At 46.2% G+C, this 20,867-nt stretch overlaps 1 protein-coding gene and 1 long non-coding RNA gene across 11 annotated transcripts in view; one reads left to right on the top strand and one right to left on the bottom strand.

Moving 5' to 3' along the window:
• The first annotated feature begins 293 nt into the window (after positions 1-293).
• Positions 294-20,867, top strand: part of LOC127917084 (general transcription factor 3C polypeptide 1-like) — a 98,230-nt gene continuing 77,656 nt past the window's right edge. The window contains exons 1-8 of the mRNA XM_052500463.1: positions 294-485; positions 668-759; positions 1,912-2,065; positions 5,438-5,541; positions 7,478-7,617; positions 11,414-11,486; positions 13,173-13,531; positions 13,683-13,964. Coding sequence (XP_052356423.1) covers positions 420-485; positions 668-759; positions 1,912-2,065; positions 5,438-5,541; positions 7,478-7,617; positions 11,414-11,486; positions 13,173-13,531; positions 13,683-13,964 — 1,270 coding nt within the window. The 5' untranslated portion in view covers positions 294-419. The remainder of the gene's footprint in view (positions 486-667; positions 760-1,911; positions 2,066-5,437; positions 5,542-7,477; positions 7,618-11,413; positions 11,487-13,172; positions 13,532-13,682; positions 13,965-20,867) is intronic.
• LOC127917088 (uncharacterized) overlaps positions 14,000-20,867 on the bottom strand; it is a 7,159-nt gene continuing 291 nt past the window's right edge. The window contains exons 1-3 of one of the 10 annotated variants that reach the window (XR_008096931.1): positions 20,514-20,555; positions 16,747-16,788; positions 14,000-14,053 (exon numbers count right to left, since the gene is read on the bottom strand). This is a non-coding gene — a long non-coding RNA (uncharacterized LOC127917088). The other 9 variants (XR_008096933.1, XR_008096935.1, XR_008096937.1 and 6 more) reach the window with 9 other exon arrangements.

Below are 20,867 nucleotides of genomic sequence, written 5' to 3'. Positions count from 1 at the left end.
TGTCAGGTAGAATAGAGATGGAAACATTGGTTGGAGAACAGATATGATTGGCTGTCAGGTAGAATAGAGATGGAAACATTGGTTGGAGAACAGATATGATTAGCTGTCAGTTAGAATAGAGATGGAAACATTGGTTGGAGAACAGATATGATTGGCTGTCAGGTAGAATAGAGATGGAAACATTGGTTGGAGAACAGATATGATTGGCTGTCAGGTAGAGGACTTGTATCAGATCTATTTCTATCTGTGATGTTTCACGCCCCTAAATATGCCCCTGCTTTCACCTGCCTCCTACCACGCCCCCTACCAAAGGTGGAGCCAATCAGGAGCCAGAGCTGGAATCTTGGCTTAGCCCAGTTGAGGAGGAGGAGGAGGAGTCAAAATTCGGTCCTGACGTTTCATTGGACCAGACGGGGAGTATGTTCGCAGGCAACAGCCAAGCGGAGGACAGCGTCACGGTCATCGAGGACATCCACATTCAGAAGGTGAGGCTGTGTGTCTCTCAAACATTATGATGTAGAGATGTCTTTAAATCGAGTGCAGTGAATTCCTGTCTGAATCCCTGTTCCCTCCTGTCTCTCCCCTCCCCGTCTCACCCCCTCCCCCCGTCTCACCCCCTCCCCCCCTCCCCTCCCCGTCTCTCCCCTCCCCGTCTCTGCTGGGTCAGGAGCACCACCGCCAGACGTACCGCCTGCTGAAGAGGAAGAACGTGATTGTGGAAGCTGTTCAGAGCCTCAAGATCATAGAGGGCCTCTTCACGTCAGTCACACCACGTCCTGTCTCACTGGGATTTGTTGTTAAAAAAATTTAAATAAAAAAATCTCAATCTGATTACATTATTCTTCTCATCCCCTCCTCTCTGTCCCTCTCTCTCTCTCTCTGTCTCTCTCTCTCTGTCTCTCTCTGTCCCTCTCTCTGTCCCTCTCTCTGTCCTCTCTGTCTCTCTCTCTGTCCTCTCTCTCTCTCTGTCTCTCCCTCTGTCCTCTCTCTCTGTCCCTCTCTCTCCCTGTCTCTCCTCTGTCCTCTCTCCTGTCCCTCCTGTCCCTCTTCTCTTGTCCCTCGTCTCTCCTCCCTGTCTCCTGTCCCCCTCTCTGTCCCTCTCTGTCTCTCCTCTGTCTCTCTCCCCTCTCTGTCTCTCTTCTGTCTCTTCCTCTGTCTCCTCCTGTCTCTCTCTCTGTCTCTCTCCTCGTCTCTCCCCCTGTCCCCTTCTGTCTCTCCCTCTCCCCTCCCTGTCCTCTCTCCCCCTCCCCTTTGTCTCTCCCCCTCCCGTCTCTGTCTCTCAGTCCTCACTCTCTGTCCCTCTGTCCCTGTCCTCTCTGTCCCTCTCTCTCTGTCCTCTCTCTCCCTCTCTCCCTCTCTTCAGAGCCTCAAGATCATAGGTCCCTTCTCGTCCCTCTCTTCTCTGTCCCACACCACTTCCTGTCTCTCTCTGTCCCTCTTGTCTGTCCCTCTCTCTCTCTTGTCCTCTAAAAAAAATCCTCTCATCCGTCCCTCTGTCTGTCTTATGTCTTCTCTCATCCCCTCTCTCTCTCTGTCTCTCTGTGTCTGTCCTGTTCTCTCTCTCTCTCTCCTCTCTTCTGTTCTGTCCCTCTCTCTGTCCCTCTCTGTCCCTCTCTGTCTCCCTCTCTCTGTCTCCTCTCTGTCCCTATCTGTCCTCTTCTAAAAATCTCTGTCCCCTCTCTGTCCTATCTGTCTCTCTTGTCTCTGTCTCTCTGTCCCTCTCTCCTCCCTCCCCACCCTTCCTTCCTCTTCCTCTCTCTTTCTCCCTCTCTTCCTCTCTCTCTCTCCCTTCTCCCTCTCCTCCCCCTCTCCTTCCTCTCTTCCCTTTCTCTCTTTCTCCCTCTCTTCCTCCCTCTCTGTCCCTCTCCCCCTCCTCACTCTCTCCTCCTCTCTTCCTCTCTGTCCCTCTAGAATCCAGAGGTTGGTTCAGGATGAGGAGAAGCTAGATGGTGTGAACACTAAGTGTTGTAGGAAGTCTATCCTGCGTCTCATCAGATCTCTGTCTAAAGAGGGAATGCTCAAACTGTTCAGAACCACTGTTATACAGGACGGAGTCAGCAAGAAGGTACACACACACTGCACTCACACTCACACACTGCACTCACACTCACACACACTGCACTCACACACACACACTGCACTCACACTCACACACTGCACTCACACACACACTGCACTCACACACACACACTGCACTCACACTCACACACACTGCACTCACACACACACACGCTGCACTCACACACACACTGCACTCACACACACACACTGCACATACACTCACACACACACACACTGCACTCACACACACACACTGCACTCACACACACACGCTGCACACACACACTGCACTCACACACACGCACACGCACACACACTGCACACACTGCACTCACACTCACACACTGCACTCACACTCACACTGCACTCACACACTGCACTCACACACACACACACTGCACACACACACACACACTGTACATACACTCACACACACACAAGCTGCACTCACACACACACGCTGCACTCACACTCACACACTGCACTCACACACACACTGCACTCACACACACACACACACACACACACTGCACTCACACTCACACACACTGCACTCACACACACACACTGCACTCACACTCACACACTGCACTCACACTCACACACTGCACTCACACTCACACACTGCACTTCACACACACACACTGCACTCACTCACACACTGCACTCACACACACACACACACACACACACTGCACTCACACTCACACACTGCACTCACACACACACACGCTGCACTCACACACACACTGCACATACACTCACACACACTGCACTCACACACACACACTGCACTCACACACACACACTGCACATACACTCACACACACGCTGCACTCACACACACACACTGCACATACACTCACACACACTGCACTCACACACACACACTGCACTCACACACACACACTGCACATACACTCACACACACTGCACTCACTCACACACTGCACTCACACTCACACACTGCACTCACACACACACTGTACATACACTCACACACACACACACGCTGCACTCACACACACACACGCTGCACTTCACACACACACACACGCTGCACTCACACACACACACGCTGCACTGTGACACACAGTGCTGCACACACACACACACACACACACACACACACACACACACACACACTGCACTCACACTCACACACACTGCACTCACACACACACACGCTGCACTTTACACACACACACTGCACTCACACACACACACTGCACATACACTCACACACACACACACTGCACTCACACACACACACACACGCTGCACTCACACACACACACACGCTGCACTCACACTCACACTGCACTCACACACACACACACACTGCACTCACACACACACTGCACTCACACACACACACGCTGCACTCACACACACACACTGCACCCACACACACACACGCTGCACTCACACACACACACGCTGCACTCACACACACACACACGCTGCACTCTCACACACACACACTGCACATACACTTCACACACGCTGCACTCACACACACACACTGCACATACACCACACACGCTGCACTCACACACACACACGCTGCACTTCACACACACACACACGCTGCACTTCACACACACACACACACACACGCACACGCACACACACTGCACACGCACACGCACACGCACACACTGCACACACACTCACGCACACTGCACACACACTCACGCACACTGTACACACACACACACACTGCACACACACTCACACTGCACACACACACACACGCTGCACACACACTCACACTCACACACTGCACACACACACACGCTGCACACACACTGCACACACACTGCACTCACACTCACACACACTGCACTCACACACACACACACGCTGCACTCACACACACACACACGCTGCACTCACACTCACACACTGCACTCACACACACACACACACTGCACTCACACACACACTGCACTCACACACACACACGCTGCACTCACACACACACACTGCACTCACACACACACACGCTGCACTCACACACACACACGCTGCACTCACACACACACGCTGCACTCACACACACACACTGCACATACATCACACACACACGCTGCACTTCACACACACACGCTGCACATACACCACACACGCTGCACTCACACACACACACGCTGCACTCACACACACACACGCTGCACACACACACACACACGCACACGCACACACACACACTGCACACGCACACGCACACGCACACACACTGCACACACACTCACGCACACACACACTCACGCACACTGCACACACACTGCACACACACTCACACTGCACACACACACACACGCTGCACACACACTCACACTCACACACACTGCACACACACACACACGCTGCACACACTGCACACACACACTCACTGCACACACACCGGATATAAACAGACATAATTCACACAGTTCATTTACAGCTTGTTACCTACCGACTTACCTACCGACACTATTCAATTAGTTTCTCTAACAGTTTATCACTTTGTCTTCTCTCCTCCCTTTTTTTCTCCTCCCAGTCTCCTCCCCTCTCTCCTCCCCTCCCTCCTCCCCCTCTCCTCCCCCTCTCATCCCCTCTCTCCTCCTCTCTCCTCCTCCTCTAAGAAATGTGTAGGTAATATTATTAGTAAATGTGTGAAAAAAAAAATGTGTAAATATGTGTAATAATATAATGTGTAATAATATGTGTGTGTGTGTAGTAAAAATATGTAAGTAATGTGTACTCCCTCTCCTCTCTCTCTCCTCTCCTCCTCTCCTCTCTCTCTCCTCCCCTCTCTCCTCTCTCTCTCCTCCCCTCTCTCCTCTCTCTCCTCCCCTCTCCTCCCTCTCTCCTCCCCCTCCTCCCTCTCTCCTCCCTCTCTCCTCCCCCTCTCCTCCTCTCTCCTCTCTCTCCTCTCTCTCCTCCCCTCTCTCCTCCCTCTCTCCTCCCCCTCTCCTCCCCTCTCCTCCTCCCTCTCTCCTCCCCCTCTCTCCTCCCCCTCTCCTCCTCTCTCCTCTCTCTCCTCCCCCTCTCCTCCCCTCTCTCCTCCCCTCTCTCCTCCCCTCTCTCCTCCTCTCTCTCCTCCTCTCCTCCTCCTCTCCCCTCCCCTCCTCTCCCCTCCTCCCTCCCTCCCCTCCTCCTCTCTCCTCCCCCTCCCTCTCCTCTCCCTCTCCCCTCTCCCTCCCCCTCCTCCCTCCCCCTCTCCTCCTCCTCCCTCCTCTCCTCCCTCTCCCTCTCCTCCCATAAACCTCTCCTCCCCTCCCCCTCTCCTCCCCTCCCCTCCCCTCCCCTCTCCTCCTCTCCCCTCCCCCTCCCTCTCCCCTCCCTCCCCCCTCCCCCTCCCTCTCCTCCCCTCCCTCCTCCTCTCCAGGTGGAGTTTATAGTCCACCCCTCTGTCTCTCCTAGTGATGCTTTAGTGAAGTCGGCTATAGAACAGGTCCGCTTCCGCATCTCCAGCTCCTACCCTGCTGCACGGTGAGACAGACAGACAGACAGACACCCTGCTGCACGGTGAGACAGACAGACAGACAGACAGACAGACAGACAGACAGACAGACACTGCTGCGGTGGGGACAGACAGACAGACAGACAGACAGACACCCTGCTGCGGTGAGACAGACAGACAGACAGACAGACAGACACCCTGCTGCACGGTCAGACAGACAGACAGACAGACAGACAGACACCCTGCTGACAGACAGACAGACAGACAGACACCCTGCTGCACGGTGAGACAGACAGACAGACAGACAGACAGACAGACACCCTGCTGCCGGTGAGACAGACAGACAGACAGACAGACAGACAGACAGACAGACACCCTGCTGCACGGTGAGACAGACAGACAGACAGACACCTGCTGCACGGTGAGACAGACAGACAGACAGACAGACCCTGCTGCACGGTGAGACAGACAGACAGACAGACAGACACCCCTGCTGCACGGTGAGACAGACAGACAGACAGACAGATTTAAGCGTGTGTAAAGACTCCTCTCTAACTGCTCTAACATGCTCTATCTCTTTCATTCTCTCATCCTCTCTCTATCTCTCCATCCTCTCTCTAAATCTCTCTCTCTCCATCCTCTCCATATCTCTCTCTCTCTCTCTCCATCCTCTCTCTCTCTCTAAAAGATCTCTCTCTCCATCCTCTCTCTCCATCCTCTCTCTCTCTCCATCTCTCTCTCTCCATCCTCTCTCTCTCTCTGTCCATCCTCTCTCTCTCTCTCTCTCCATCCTCTCTCTCTCTCTCCATCCTCTCTCTCTCTCCATCCCTCTCTCTCTCTCTCTCCATCTCTCTCTCTCTCCATCCATCTCTCTCTCTCTCCATCCTCTCTCTCTCTCTCTCTCCATCCTCTCTCTCTCTCTCTCAAAATCCATCCTCTCTCTCTCTCCATCCCTTCTCTCTTCTCCATCCTCCTTCTCTAACTCTCTCTAACTCTAATCTATCCATCCTTCTATATACTCTCTCTCTCTCTCTCTCTCTCTCTCCATCCATCTCTTCTCTCTCCATCCTCTCTCTCTCTCTCCTCTCTCTCTCTCTCTCCATCCTCTCTCTCTCTCTCTCTCTCCATCCTCTCTCTCTCCATCCTCTCTCTCTCTCTCTCTCTCTCCATCCTCTCTCTCTCTTCCATCCTCTCTCTCTCTCTCTCTCTCTCTCTCTTCTCTCCATCCCTCTCTCTCTCTCTCCATCCTCTCTCTCCATCCCTCTCTCTCTCTCTCTCTCTCCATCCTCTCTCTCTCTCTCTCCATCCTTCTCTTCTGCTCTCTCTCTCCATCCTCTCTCTCTCTCTCTCTCCATCCTTCTCCATCCTTCTCTCTCTCTCCATCCTTTCTTCTCTTCTTCCATCCTTCTCTCTCTCTTCTATCCCTCTCTTCTCTCTCCATCCTCTCTCTCTCCATCCTCTCTCTCCATCCTTCTCTCTCCATCCTCTCTCTGCCTCCATCCCTCTCTCTCCATCCCTTCTCTCTCTCTCTCTCCCTCCATCCCTCTCTCTCTCTCTCTCCATCCTCTCTCTCTCCTTCTCCATCCTCTTCTCCTCCTCTCTTATTCTTCCATCCTTCTCTTCATCATCCTTAAGACTCCATCCTTCTCCATCCTTCTTCTCTCTCTCTCTCTCTTCCATCCTCTCTGTCTCCATCCTCTTCTCTCTCTTCCATCCTTCTCTCTTAAATCTCTCTCTCTTCTCTTCCATCCTCCATCCTAATATCTTCTCTCTCCTTCTCTCTCTCTCATCTCTTTCTCTTCCTCTCCATCTCTCTCTCTCTTCATCCTCTCCTCTCCATCTCTTCTCCTCCCCTCTCTCCTCTCTCTCCATCCTCTCCTCTCTCATCCTCTCTCTCCTCTCTCTCTCCATCCTCTCTCTCCATCCTCTCTCTTCTCTCTTCTCTCCCTCTCTCTCTCTCTGTAGTAATGAAATGCAGGAAGAGGCGAAGGAGAGAGAGAGGAGCAGTGTGGGAAATGAGGTCCCTGCTGAATCCCAGAATATGAGAACAGAGGACAAGATGGGAGACAAAGACAAACAACTGAAGAACTTCAAACCTTCTATAGGTAAACTTCTGTGTGGCGTGAGACGGTTGTTACCCCTGGAACGTGACTGTTCAGTAGCTGAGATGGTTGTTACCCTGCTACCTGGAACGTGACTGTTCAGTAGCTGAGATGGTGGTTACCCTGCTACCTGGAACGTGACTGTTCAGTAGCTGAGATGGTTGTTACCCTGGAACGTGGCTGTTCAGTAGCTGAGATGGTTGTTACCCTGGAACGTGACTGTTCAGTAGCTGAGATGGTTGTTACCCTGCTACCTGGAACGTGACTGTTCAGTAGCTGAGATGGTTGTTACCCTGGAACGTGACTGTTCAGTAGCTGAGATGGTTGTTACCCTGCTACCTGAACGTGACTGTTCAGTAGCTGAGATGGTTGTTACCCTGCTACCTGGAACGTGACTGTTCAGTAGCTGAGATGGTTGTTAACCTGGAACGTGACTGTTCAGTAGCTGAGATGGTTGTTACCCTGCTACCTGGAACGTGACTGTTCAGTAGCTGAGATGGTTGTTACCCTGCTACCTGGAACGTGACTGTTCAGTAGCTGAGATGGTTGTTAACCTGGAACGTGACTGTTCAGTAGCTGAGATGGTTGTTACTGCTACCTGAACGACTGTTCAGTAGCTGAGATGGTTGTTAACCTGGAACGCAGTTCAGTAGCTGAGATGGTTGTTACCCTGCTACCTGAACGTGACTGTTCAGTAGCTGAGATGGTTGTTACCCTGCTACCTGGAACGTGACTGTTCAGTAGCTGAGATGGTTGTTACCCTGCTACCTGAACGTGACTGTTCAGTAGCTGAGATGGTTGTTAACCTGGAACGTGACTGTTCAGTAGCTGAGATGGTTGTTACCCTGCTACCTGGAACGTGACTGTTCAGTAGCTGAGATGGTTGTTAACCCTGCTACCTGGAAGTAGCTGAGATGGTTGTTACTGTTCAGTAGCTGAGATGGTTGTAACCCTGCTACCTGGAACGTGACTGTTCAGTAGCTGAGATGGTTGTAACCCTGCTACCTGGAACGTGACTGTTCAGTAGCTGAGATGGTTGTTACCCTAGCTACCTGGAACGTGACTGTTCAGTAGCTGAGATGGTTGTTACCCTGGAACGTGACTGTTCAGTAGCTGAGATGGTTGTTACCCTGCTACCTGGAACGTGACTGTTCAGTAGCTGAGATGGTTGTAACCCTGGTACCTGGAACGTGACTGTTCAGTAGCTGAGATGGTTGTTAACCTGGAACGTGACTGTTCAGTAGCTGAGATGGTGTTACCCTGCTACCTGGAACGTGACTGTTCAGTAGCTGAGATGGTTGTAACCCTGCTACCTGGAACGTGACTGTTCAGTAGCTGAGATGGTTGTAACCCTGCTACCTGGAACGTGACTGTTCAGTAGCTGAGATGGTTGTTACCCTGCTACCTGGAACGTGACTGTTCAGTAGCTGAGATGGTTGTTACCCTGGAACGTGACTGTTCAGTAGCTGAGATGGTTGTTACCTGGAACGTGACTGTTCAAGTCTCTCAGTCTGTCTCCCCAGTCCCAGGTCTCAAGTCTCTGTCTCTAGCTCTGTCTCCCCTGGAGTCCCAGGTCTCAAGTCTCTGGAACGTCTCAGTCTGTCTTGTTACCCTGTCCCAGGTCTCAAGTCTCTCTCTGGTGTCTCCCCAGTCCCAGGTCTCAAGTCTTCAGTAGCTCTGGTTGTCTCCCCCAGTCCCAGGTCTCAAGTCTTACCTCTGGAACTGACTCTCTCTGTCTCCCCAGTCCCAGGTCTCAAGTCTCTCCTGGAACGGTCTCAGTCTGTCTCCCCTCCAGTCCCAGGTCTCAAGTCTTACCTCTCTGTCTACCTCCAGTCCCAGGTCTCAAGTCTCTCTCTCTGTTCAGTAGCTCTCTCTCCCAGTCCCAGGTCTCAAGTCTCTCTCTCTCTGTCTCCCCTGCAGTCCCAGGTCTCAAGTCTCTCTCTCTCTGTCTCCCCCAGTCCCAGGTCTCAAGTCTCTCTCTCTCTCTGTCTCCCCCCAGTCCCAGGTCTCAAGTCTCTCTCTCTCTCTCTCTGTCTCCCCCAGTCCCAGGTCTCAAGTCTCTCTCTCTCTCTGTCTCCCTCCAGTCCCAGGTCTCAAGTCTCTCTCTCTCTCTCTGTCTCCCCAGTCCCAGGTCTCAAGTCTCTCTCTCTCTGTCTCCCCTCCAGTCCCAGGTCTCAAGTCTCTCTCTCTGTCTCCCCCCAGTCCCAGGTCTCAAGTCTCTTCTCTCTGTCTCCCTCCAGTCCCAGGTCTCAAGTCTCTCTCTGTCTCTGAGATGGTCCAGTCCCAGGTTTCAAGTCTCTGTCTCCTCCCCAGTCCCAGGTCTCAAGTCTCTCCTCTCTCTGTCTCCCCAGTCCCAGGTCTCAAGTCTCTCTCTCAGTCTGTCCCTCCCCAGTCCCAGGTCTCAAGTCTCTCTCTCTCTCTCTGTCTCCCCAGGTCTCAAGTCTTACTCTCTGTCTCCCTAGTCCCAGGTCTCAAGTCTCTTTCTCTCTGTCTCCCAGTCCCAGGTCTCAAGTCTCTAGTCTCTCTCTGTCTCCTGGAACTAGTCCCAGGTCTCAGTAGTCTTTGAGATGGTAACTAGTCCTGTCTCCCTGTCCAGTCCCAGGTCTCAAGTCCCACAGTCAGTATTGAGTCCCAGGTCTCAAGTCTCTCTCTCAGTCTGTCTCCCCTAGTCTCAAGTCTCTCTCTCTGTAATATATATAATAATATATGCCATTTAGCTGACGTCTTATCCAAAGTATTACTTTTACAGTCATGTGTGCATACATTCTAAACTATGGGTGGTCCCGGGATCGAACCCAACTAGTCCCTGGTCGTTTACAAGCGCCATGCTTACCAACTGAGTCCCACAGAAGGACCCATAACTGTCCCACAGTCAGTCCCAGGTCTCAAGTCTCTTACTCTCTAGTCTCTCTCTCTCCCCCAGTCCCAGGTCTCAAGTCTCTCAGTCTCTCTGTCTCCCCAGTCCCAGGTCTCAAGTCTCTGTCTCTCTGTCTCCTCCCCAGTCCCAGGTCTCAAGTCCTCTCTCTCTCTCTCTCTGTCTCCCCAGTCCCAGGTCTCAAGTCTCCTCTCAGTATTACCTGTCTGTCCCCAGTCCCAGGTCTCTAAGTCTCCATCAGTCAGTATTACTCTGTCTCCCCAGTCAGTCCCAGGTCTAAAGTCTCTCTCTCTCTGTCTCCCCCAGTCCCAGGTCTAAAGTCTCTCTCAGTCTCTGTCTTACCCTAGTCCCAGGTCTCAAGTCTTACTCTCTCTAGTCTCTGTCTCCCCCAGTCCCAGGTCTCAAGCCCTCTCTCTCTGTCTAAACCCCTAGGTCTCAAGTCTCTTACTCTCTCTGTCTCCCCCCAGGTCTCAAGTCTTACTCTTAAACTCTGTCTCCCAGTCCCAGGTCTCAAGTCCTACAGTCTCTCTGTCTCCCCCAGTTCCAGGTCTCAAGTCTCTCTCTCTGTCTGTCCCCTGTAGTCCCAGGTCTCAAGTCTCTCTCTCTCTCTCTCTCTGTCCCCCCCCAGTCCCAGGTCTCATGTCTCTCTCTCTCTCTGTCCCCCAGTCCCAGGTCTCAAGTCTCTCTCTCTCTGTCTCTCCCCCAGTCCCAGGTCTCAAGTCTCTATCTCTCTCTGTCTCCCCCAGTTCCAGGTCTCAAGTCTCTCTACTCTGTCTCCCCAGTTCCAGGTCTCCGAAGTCAGTATTATCTCTCTCTCTCTGTCTAATGACAGTCCCAGGTCTCAAGTCTCTCTCTCTCTCTGTCTCCCCAGTTCCAGGTCTCAAGTCTCTCTCTCTCAGTATTACCTCTCTAGTCTCCCACCAGTTCCAGGTCTCAGCAGGTCTTTGGGGTACCAGCCTAAGATGCCTCGTCTGAGACTGACACACACCTTCTTGTGGTAAAGGCACCAGTATTACCTTTAAACTAACTAGTCCCACAGTCAGTATTATCCTTAACTAGTCCCACAGTCAGTATTACCTTTAAACAGTAACCCAGTCCTACAGTCAGTATTACCCTCAACTAGTCCCACAGTCAGTATTACCTTTAACTAGTCCCACAGTCAGTATTACCTCAACTAGTCCCGAGTCAGTATTACCTTAAACTAACTAGTCCTTACAGTCAGTATTACCTTTAAACTAACTAGTCCCACAGTCAGTATTACTTTAAACTAACTAGTCCCACAGTCAGTATTACCTTTAAACTAACTAGTCCTTACAGTCAGTATTACCTATAACTAGTCCTACAGTCAGTATTACCTATAACTAGTCCCACAGTCAGTATACCTTCAACTAGTCCCACAGTTGTATACCCATAACTAGTCCCTATAGTTGCCCTGAGTATATTACCTATAATTAGTCCTACAGTCTGTATACTTATAACTAGTCTCTGAGTTGCATACAGTTGCATATTATAACTAGTCTCACAGTTGCATATTACCTATAACTAGTCCCGAGTCAGTATTACCTATAACTAGTCCTGAGTTGCATACTTTTAAACTAACTAGTCCCGAGTCAGTATTACCTATAATCTTTAAACTAACTAGTCCTACAGTCAGTATTACCTTTAACTAGTCCCACAGTCAGTATTACCTTTAACTAGTCCCACAGTTGCATACTTTAACTAGTCCTACAGTCAGTATACTTCCTCAACTAGTCCCACAGTCAGTATTACCTCAACTAGTCCCACAGTTGTATACTTCAACTAGTCCTACAGTTGTATAATTTCAACTAGTCCCACAGTTGTATACCCTCAACTAGTCCTACAGTCAGTATTACCTATAACTAGTCCCACAGTCAGTATTACCTATAACTAGTCCCACAGTCAGTATTACCCTTAAACTAACTAGTCCCACAGTCAGTATTAAACTTAAACTCTCCGACTAGTCCTTACAGTCAGTATTACCTTAAACTCTCAACTAGTGGGTAATCAGTATTACCCATAACTAGTCCCGAGTCAGTATTACCCTGAACTAGTCCCGAGTCAGTATTAGCCTGAACTAGTCCCGAGCAGTATAGCCTGAACTAGTCCCGAGTCAGTATTAGCCTGAACTAGTCCCGAGTCAGTATTAGCCTGAACTAGTCCCGAGTCAGTATTAGCCTGAACTAGTCCCGAGTCAGTATTAGCCTGAACTAGTCCCGAGTCAGTAGTACCCTTAACTAGTCCCGAGTCAGTAGTACCTTAACTAGTCCCAGAGTCAGTATTAGCCTGAACTAGTCCCGAGTCAGTAGTACCCTTAACTAGTCCCGAGTCAGTAGTACCCTTTAACTAGTCCCAGAGTCAGTAGTACCCTTAACTAGTCCCAGAGTCAGTAGTACCCTTAACTAGTCCCAGAGTCAGTAGTAGCCTAACTAGTCCCAGAGTCAGTAGTACCCTTAACTAGTCCCAGAGTCAAGCTACTTTTCTCTTTGTCGGATAAATTAAGTATTTTGGTTTTAATTACATGTATTGTTCTAGTAAAACTAGTATTTCATGCCACACAGTGTGTACTGGGCAACGTAAGGGGTTCAGTTACAACATTCATGAAGTCAGAGAAACACTTGTTAAAACCATATCAATATTTATCATTGATCAAATGTCTTCCTAGGTATCTGGTCTACGGACACCCCCTGAGACACCCCTCTACCCCCACTCCCCCTGACCTCCACAACACCTCCAGCTCTATCGTCCTCCCCACTGATAACCCTGGTGTCCAGACTACCTACCCCACCACCCCCAGTAACCCCTCACAACCCCAAACTACACACCCTGACGACACCCATCCTTCTAGCTCTGAACACACAGACCTTACCACTTCAACCCCCCGAAACACAGACTCCCCCAATCCCCAGAACTCAGACCTCCCCACCTCAACCCCCCGAAACACAGACTCCCCCAATCCCCAGAACTCAGACCTCCCCACCTCAACCCCCGAACACAGACTCCCCCAATCCCCAGAACTCAGACCTCCCCACCTCAACCCCCAAAACACAGACTCCCCCAATCCCCAGAACTCAGACCTCCCCACCTCAACCCCCCGAAACACAGACTCCCCCAATCCCCAGAACTCAGACCTCCCCACCTCAACCCCCAAAACACAGACTCCCCCAATCCCCAGAACTCAGACCTCCCCACCTCAACCCCCAAACACAGACTCCCCAATCCCCAGAACTCAGACCTCCCCACCTCAACCCCCGAAACACAGACTCCCCCAATCCCCAGAACTCGGACCTCCCCGACACCCAGAGCCCACCCACTGACAACGCTGCAGTAAGCGACCCCGCCTCCACAGAGGGACAGCCAGGCCTGACCCCTGACCCGGAAGTGATGTCATCGTTGGCGGAGGAAGGGCAGGACGTGATCAATCTGACAGATGTCGGACACGACCCTGACATGAAAGGTTCATTTCCTGTTATTGGTACTATAATATGTGACTGAATGCTAACCTCCCCTGTTATTGGTTACTATAATATGTGAATGAATGCTAACCTCCCCTGTTATTGGTTACTATAATATGTGAATGAATGCTAACCTCCTCTGTTATTGGTTACTATAATATGTGAATGAATGCTAACCTCCCCTGTTATTGGTACTATAATATGTGACTGAATGCTAACCTCCCCTGTTATTGGTTACTATAATATGTGAATGAATGCTAACCTCCCCTGTTATTGGTTACTATAATATGTGAATGAATGCTAACCTCCCCTGTTATTGGTACTATAATATGTGAATGAATGCTAACCTCCCCTGTTATTGGTACTATAATATGTGAATGAATGCTAACCTCCCCTGTTATTGGTTACTATAATATGTGAATGAATGCTAACCTCCCCTGTTATTGGTACTATAATATGTGAATGAATGCTAACCTCTCCTGTTATTGGTACTATAATATGTGAATGAATGCTAACCTCTCTATAATATGTGAATGAATGCTAACCTCCCCTGTTATTGGTACTATAATATGTGAATGAATGCTAACCTCCCCTGTTATTGGTACTATAATATGTGAATGAATGCTAACCTCTCTATAATATGTGAATGAATGCTAACCTCCCCTGTTATTGGTGCTATAATATGTGAATGAATGCTAACCTCCCCTGTTATTGGTACTATAATATGTGAATGAATGCTAACCTCTCTATAATATGTGAATGAATGCTAACCTCCCCTGTTATTGGTGCTATAATATGTGAATGAATGCTAACCTCTCCTGTTATTGGTACTATAATATGTGAATGAATGCTAACCTCTCCTGTTATTGGTACTATAATATGTGAATGAATGCTAACCTCTCCTGTTATTGGTACTATAATATGTGAATGAATGCTAACCTCTCCTGTTATTGGTGCTATAATATGTGAATGAATGCTAACCTCCCCTGTTATTGGTTACTATAATATGTGAATGAATGCTAACCTCCCTGTTATTGGTTACTATAATATGTGAATGAATGCTAACCTCCCTGTTATTGGTTACTATAATATGTGAATGAATGCTAACCTCTCCTGTTATTGGTGCTATAATATGTGAATGAATGCTAACCTCTCTATAATATGTGAATGAATGCTAACCTCCCTGTTATTGGTACTATAATATGTGAATGAATGCTAACCTCTCCTGTTATTGGTGCTATAATATGTGAATGAATGCTAACCTCCCCTGTTATTGGTGCTATAATATGTGAATGAATGCTAACCTCTCCTGTTATTGGTACTATAATATGTGAATGAATGCTAACCTCCCTGTTATTGGTTACTATAATATGTGAATGAATGCTAACCTCTCCTGTTATTGGTACTATAATAAGTGAATGAATGCTAACCTCTCTATAATATGTGAATGAATGCTAACCTCCTTTGTTATTGGTACTATAATATGTGAATGAATGCTAACCTCTCCTGTTATTGGTTACTATAATATGTGAATGAATGCTAACCTCTCCTGTCATTGGTTACTATAATATTTGAATGAATGCTAACCTCCCTGTTATTGGTTACTATAATATGTGAATGAATGCTAACCTCCCCTGTTATTGGTTACTATAATAAGTGAATGAATGCTAACCTCTCCTGTTATTGGTACTATAATATGTGAATGAATGCTAACCTCTCCTGTCATTGGTTACTATAATATGTGAATGAATGCTAATCTCTGTTATTGGTTACTATAATATGTGAATGAATGCTAACCTCTCCTGTTATTGGTGCTATAATATGTGAATGAATGCTAACCTCCCCTGTTATTGGTTACTATAATATGTGAATGAATGCTAACCTCCTATAATATGTGAATGAATGCTAACCTCGCCTGTTATTGGTTACTATAATAAGTGAATGAATGCTAACCTCCCCTGTTATTGGTTACTATAATATGTGAATGAATGCTAACCTCCCTGTTATTGGTTACTATAATATGTGAATGAATGCTAACCTCCCTGTTATTGGTACTATAATATGTGAATGAATGCTAACCTCTATAATATGTGAATGAATGCTAACCTCTCCTGTTATTGGTTACTATAATATGTGAATGAATGCTAACCTCCTGTTATTGGTTACTATAATATGTGAATGAATGCTAACCTCCCCTGTTATTGGTTACTATAATATGTGAATGAATGCTAACCTCCCCTGTTATTGGTTACTATAATATGTGAATGAATGCTAACCTCCTGTTATTGGTACTATAATATGTGAATGAATGCTAACCTCTCTATAATATGTGAATGAATGCTAACCTCTCCTGTTATTGGTTACTATAATATGTGAATGAATGCTAACCTCCTCTGTTATTGGTACTATAATATGTGAATGAATGCTAACCTCTCTAAATATGTGAATGAATGCTAACCTCCCCTGTTATTGGTACTATAATATGTGAATGAATGCTAACCTCCCCTGTTATTGGTTACTATAATATGTGAATGAATGCTAACCTCCCCTGTTATTGGTACTATAATATGTGAATGAATGCTAACCTCTCTATAATATGTGAATGAATGCTAACCTCCCCTGTTATTGGTTACTATAATATGTGAATGAATGCTAACCTCTCCTGTTATTGGTGCTATAATATGTGAATGAATGCTAACCTCCCCTGTTATTGGTTACTATAATATGTGAATGAATGCTAACCTCCCCTGTTATTGGTACTATAATATGTGAATGAATGCTAACCTCCCCTGTTATTGGTGCTATAATATGTGAATGAATGCTAACCTCCCCTGTTATTGGTTACTATAATATGTGAATGAATGCTAACCTCTCTATAATATGTGAATGAATGCTAACCTCGCCTGTTATTGGTTACTATAATAAGTGAATGAATGCTAACCTCCCTGTTATTGGTTACTATAATATGTGAATGAATGCTAACCTCCCTGTTATTGGTTACTATAATATGTGAATGAATGCTAACCTCTCTATAATATGTGAATGAATGCTAACCTCTCCTGTTATTGGTTACTATAATATGTGAATGAATGCTAACCTCCCTGTTATTGGTTACTATAATATGTGAATGAATGCTAACCTCCCCTGTTATTGGTTACTATAATATGTGAATGAATGCTAACCTCCTGTTATTGGTTACTATAATATGTGAATGAATGCTAACCTCCTGTTATTGGTACTATAATATGTGAATGAATGCTAACCTATAATATGTGAATGAATGCTAACCTCTCCTGTTATTGGTTACTATAATATGTGAATGAATGCTAACCTCCCCTGTTATTGGTTACTATAATATGTGAATGAATGCTAACCTCCTCTGTTATTGGTTACTATAATATGTGAATGAATGCTAACCTCTCTATAATATGTGAATGAATGCTAACCTCCCCTGTTATTGGTTACTATAATATGTGAATGAATGCTAACCTCTCCTGTTATTGGTTACTGTAATATGTGAATGAATGCTAACCTCCCTGTTATTGGTTACTATAATATGTGAATGAATGCTAATCTCCTCTGTTATTGGTGCTATAATATGTGAATGAATGCTAACCTCCCTTTTATTGGTTACTATAATATGTGAATGAATGCTAACCTCCCCTGTTATTGGTACTATAATATGTGAATGAATGCTAACCTCTCTATAATATGTGAATGAATGCTAACCTCCCTGTTATTGGTACTATAATATGTGAATGAATGCTAACCTCCCTGTTATTGGTTACTATAATATGTGAATGAATGCTAACCTCCCCTGTTATTGGTTACTATAATATGTGAATGAATGCTAACCTCCCTGTTATTGGTACTATAATATGTGAATGAATGCTAACCTCCCCTGTTATTGGTACTATAATATGTGAATGAATGCTAACCTCCCCTGTTATTGGTACTATAATATGTGAATGAATGCTAACCTCCCCTGTTATTGGTTACTATAATATGTGAATGAATGCTAACCTCCCCTGTTATTGGTACTATAATATGTGAATGAATGCTAACCTCCCCTGTTATTGGTTACTATAATATGTGAATGAATGCTAACCTCTCTATAATATGTGAATGAATGCTAACCTCTCCTGTTATTGGTACTATAATATGTGAATGAATGCTAACCTCTCTATAATATGTGAATGAATGCTAACCTCTCTATAATATGTGAATGAATGCTAACCTCTCCTGTTATTGGTACTATAATATGTGAATGAATGCTAACCTCTCTATAATATGTGAATGAATGCTAACCTCTCTATAATATGTGAATGAATGCTAACCTCTCTATAATATGTGAATGAATGCTAACCTCTCTATAATATGTGAATGAATGCTAACCTCTCTATAATATGTGAATGAATGCTAACCTCCCCTGTTATTGGTACTATAATATGTGAATGAATGCTAACCTCTCCTGTTATTGGTGCTATAATATGTGAATGAATGCTAACCTCTCCTGTTATTGGTTACTATAATATGTGAATGAATGCTAACCTCCCCTGTTATTGGTTACTATAATATGTGAATGAATGCTAACCTCTCTATAATATGTGAATGAATGCTAACCTCTCCTGTTATTGGTTACTGTAATATGTGAATGAATGCTAACCTCCCCTGTTATTGGTTACTATAATATGTGAATGAATGCTAACCTCTCCTGTTATTGGTTACTATAATATGTGAATGAATGCTAACCTCTCCTGTTATTGGTTACTATAATATGTGAATGAATGCTAACCTCCCTGTTATTGGTTACTATAATAAGTGAATGAATGCTAACCTCTCCTGTTATTGGTTACTATAATATGTGAATGAATGCTAACCTCCCTGTTATTGGTTACTATAATATGTGAATGAATGCTAACCTCCTCTCCCTCCTCTCCCTCCTCTCCCTCCTCTCCCCTCTCCTCTCCTCTCCTCTCCTCTCCTCTCCCCTCTCCCTCCCCTCTCCCTCTCCTCTCCTCCCTCTCCTCCCCTCTCCTCTCCTCTCCTCTCCTCTCCTCTCCTCTCCTCTCCTCTCCTCTCCTCTCCTCTCCTCTCCTCTCCTCTCCCTCTCCTCTCCTCTCCTCTCCTCTCCTCCCTCTCCTCCTCCTCCCCCTCCCCTCCTCTCCCTCCTCTCCTCTCCTCTCTCCTCTCCTCTCCTCTCCCCTCTCCTCTCCCTCCCTCCCCTCCCCTCCCTCCCTCCCCTCCCCCCTCTCCTCTCCTCTCCTCTCCTCCCCTCCCCTCCCCCCTCCCTCCCCTCCCTCTCCTCTCTCCTCTCCTCTCTCCTCTCCTCTCCCCCTCTCCCCTCCCCTCCCCTCCCTCTCTCCTCTCCTCTCCTCTACTATAATATGTGAATGAATGCTAACCTCCTCTGTTATTGGTTACTATAATATGTGAATGAATGCTAACCTCCTCTGTTATTGGTTACTATAATATGTGAATGAATGCTAACCTCCCTGTTATTGGTTACTATAATATGTGAATGAATGCTAACCTCTCCTGTTATTGGTGCTATAATATGTGAATGAATGCTAACCTCTCTATAATATGTGAATGAATGCTAACCTCCCTGTTATTGGTACTATAATATGTGAATGAATGCTAACCTCTCCTGTTATTGGTTACTATAATATGTGAATGAATGCTAACCTCTCTATAATATGTGAATGAATGCTAACCTCGCCTGTTATTGGTTACTATAATAAGTGAATGAATGCTAACCTCCTGTTATTGGTTACTATAATATGTGAATGAATGCTAACCTCCCCTGTTATTGGTTACTATAATATGTGAATGAATGCTAACCTCCCTGTTATTGGTACTATAATATGTGAATGAATGCTAACCTCTCTATAATATGTGAATGAATGCTAACCTCTCCTGTTATTGGTTACTATAATATGTGAATGAATGCTAACCTCCTGTTATTGGTTACTATAATATGTGAATGAATGCTAACCTCCCTGTTATTGGTTACTATAATATGTGAATGAATGCTAACCTCCCCTGTTATTGGTTACTATAATATGTGAATGAATGCTAACCTCCTGTTATTGGTACTATAATATGTGAATGAATGCTAACCTCTCTATAATATGTGAATGAATGCTAACCTCTCCTGTTATTGGTTACTATAATATGTGAATGAATGCTAACCTCCTCTGTTATTGGTACTATAATATGTGAATGAATGCTAACCTCTCTATAATATGTGAATGAATGCTAACCTCTCCTGTTATTGGTTACTATAATATGTGAATGAATGCTAACCTCTCCTGTTATTGGTTACTATAATATGTGAATGAATGCTAACCTCCCTGTTATTGGTACTATAATATGTGAATGAATGCTAACCTCTCTATAATATGTGAATGAATGCTAACCTCTCCTGTTATTGGTTACTATAATATGTGAATGAATGCTAACCTCTCCTGTTATTGGTTACTATAATATGTGAATGAATGCTAACCTCTCCTGTCATTGGTTACTATAATATGTGAATGAATGCTAACCTCCTCTGTTATTGGTTACTATAATATGTGAATGAATGCTAACCTCTCCTGTTATTGGTGCTATAATATGTGAATGAATGCTAACCTCCCTGTTATTGGTTACTATAATATGTGAATGAATGCTAACCTCTCTATAATATGTGAATGAATGCTAACCTCGCCTGTTATTGGTTACTATAATAAGTGAATGAATGCTAACCTCCCCTGTTATTGGTTACTATAATATGTGAATGAATGCTAACCTCCCCTGTTATTGGTTACTATAATATGTGAATGAATGCTAACCTGTTATTGGTATAATATGTGAATGAATGCTAACCTCTCCTGTTATTGGTTACTATAATATGTGAATGA

The sequence above is a fragment of the Oncorhynchus keta genome, unplaced genomic scaffold (genome assembly GCF_023373465.1).
Source record: "Oncorhynchus keta strain PuntledgeMale-10-30-2019 unplaced genomic scaffold, Oket_V2 Un_contig_10664_pilon_pilon, whole genome shotgun sequence".
In the NCBI taxonomy this organism is placed as follows: domain Eukaryota; kingdom Metazoa; phylum Chordata; class Actinopteri; order Salmoniformes; family Salmonidae; genus Oncorhynchus; species Oncorhynchus keta.
Note: the sequence above shows the minus strand (reverse complement) of the source record. Positions and strands in the feature narration are given on the sequence as shown.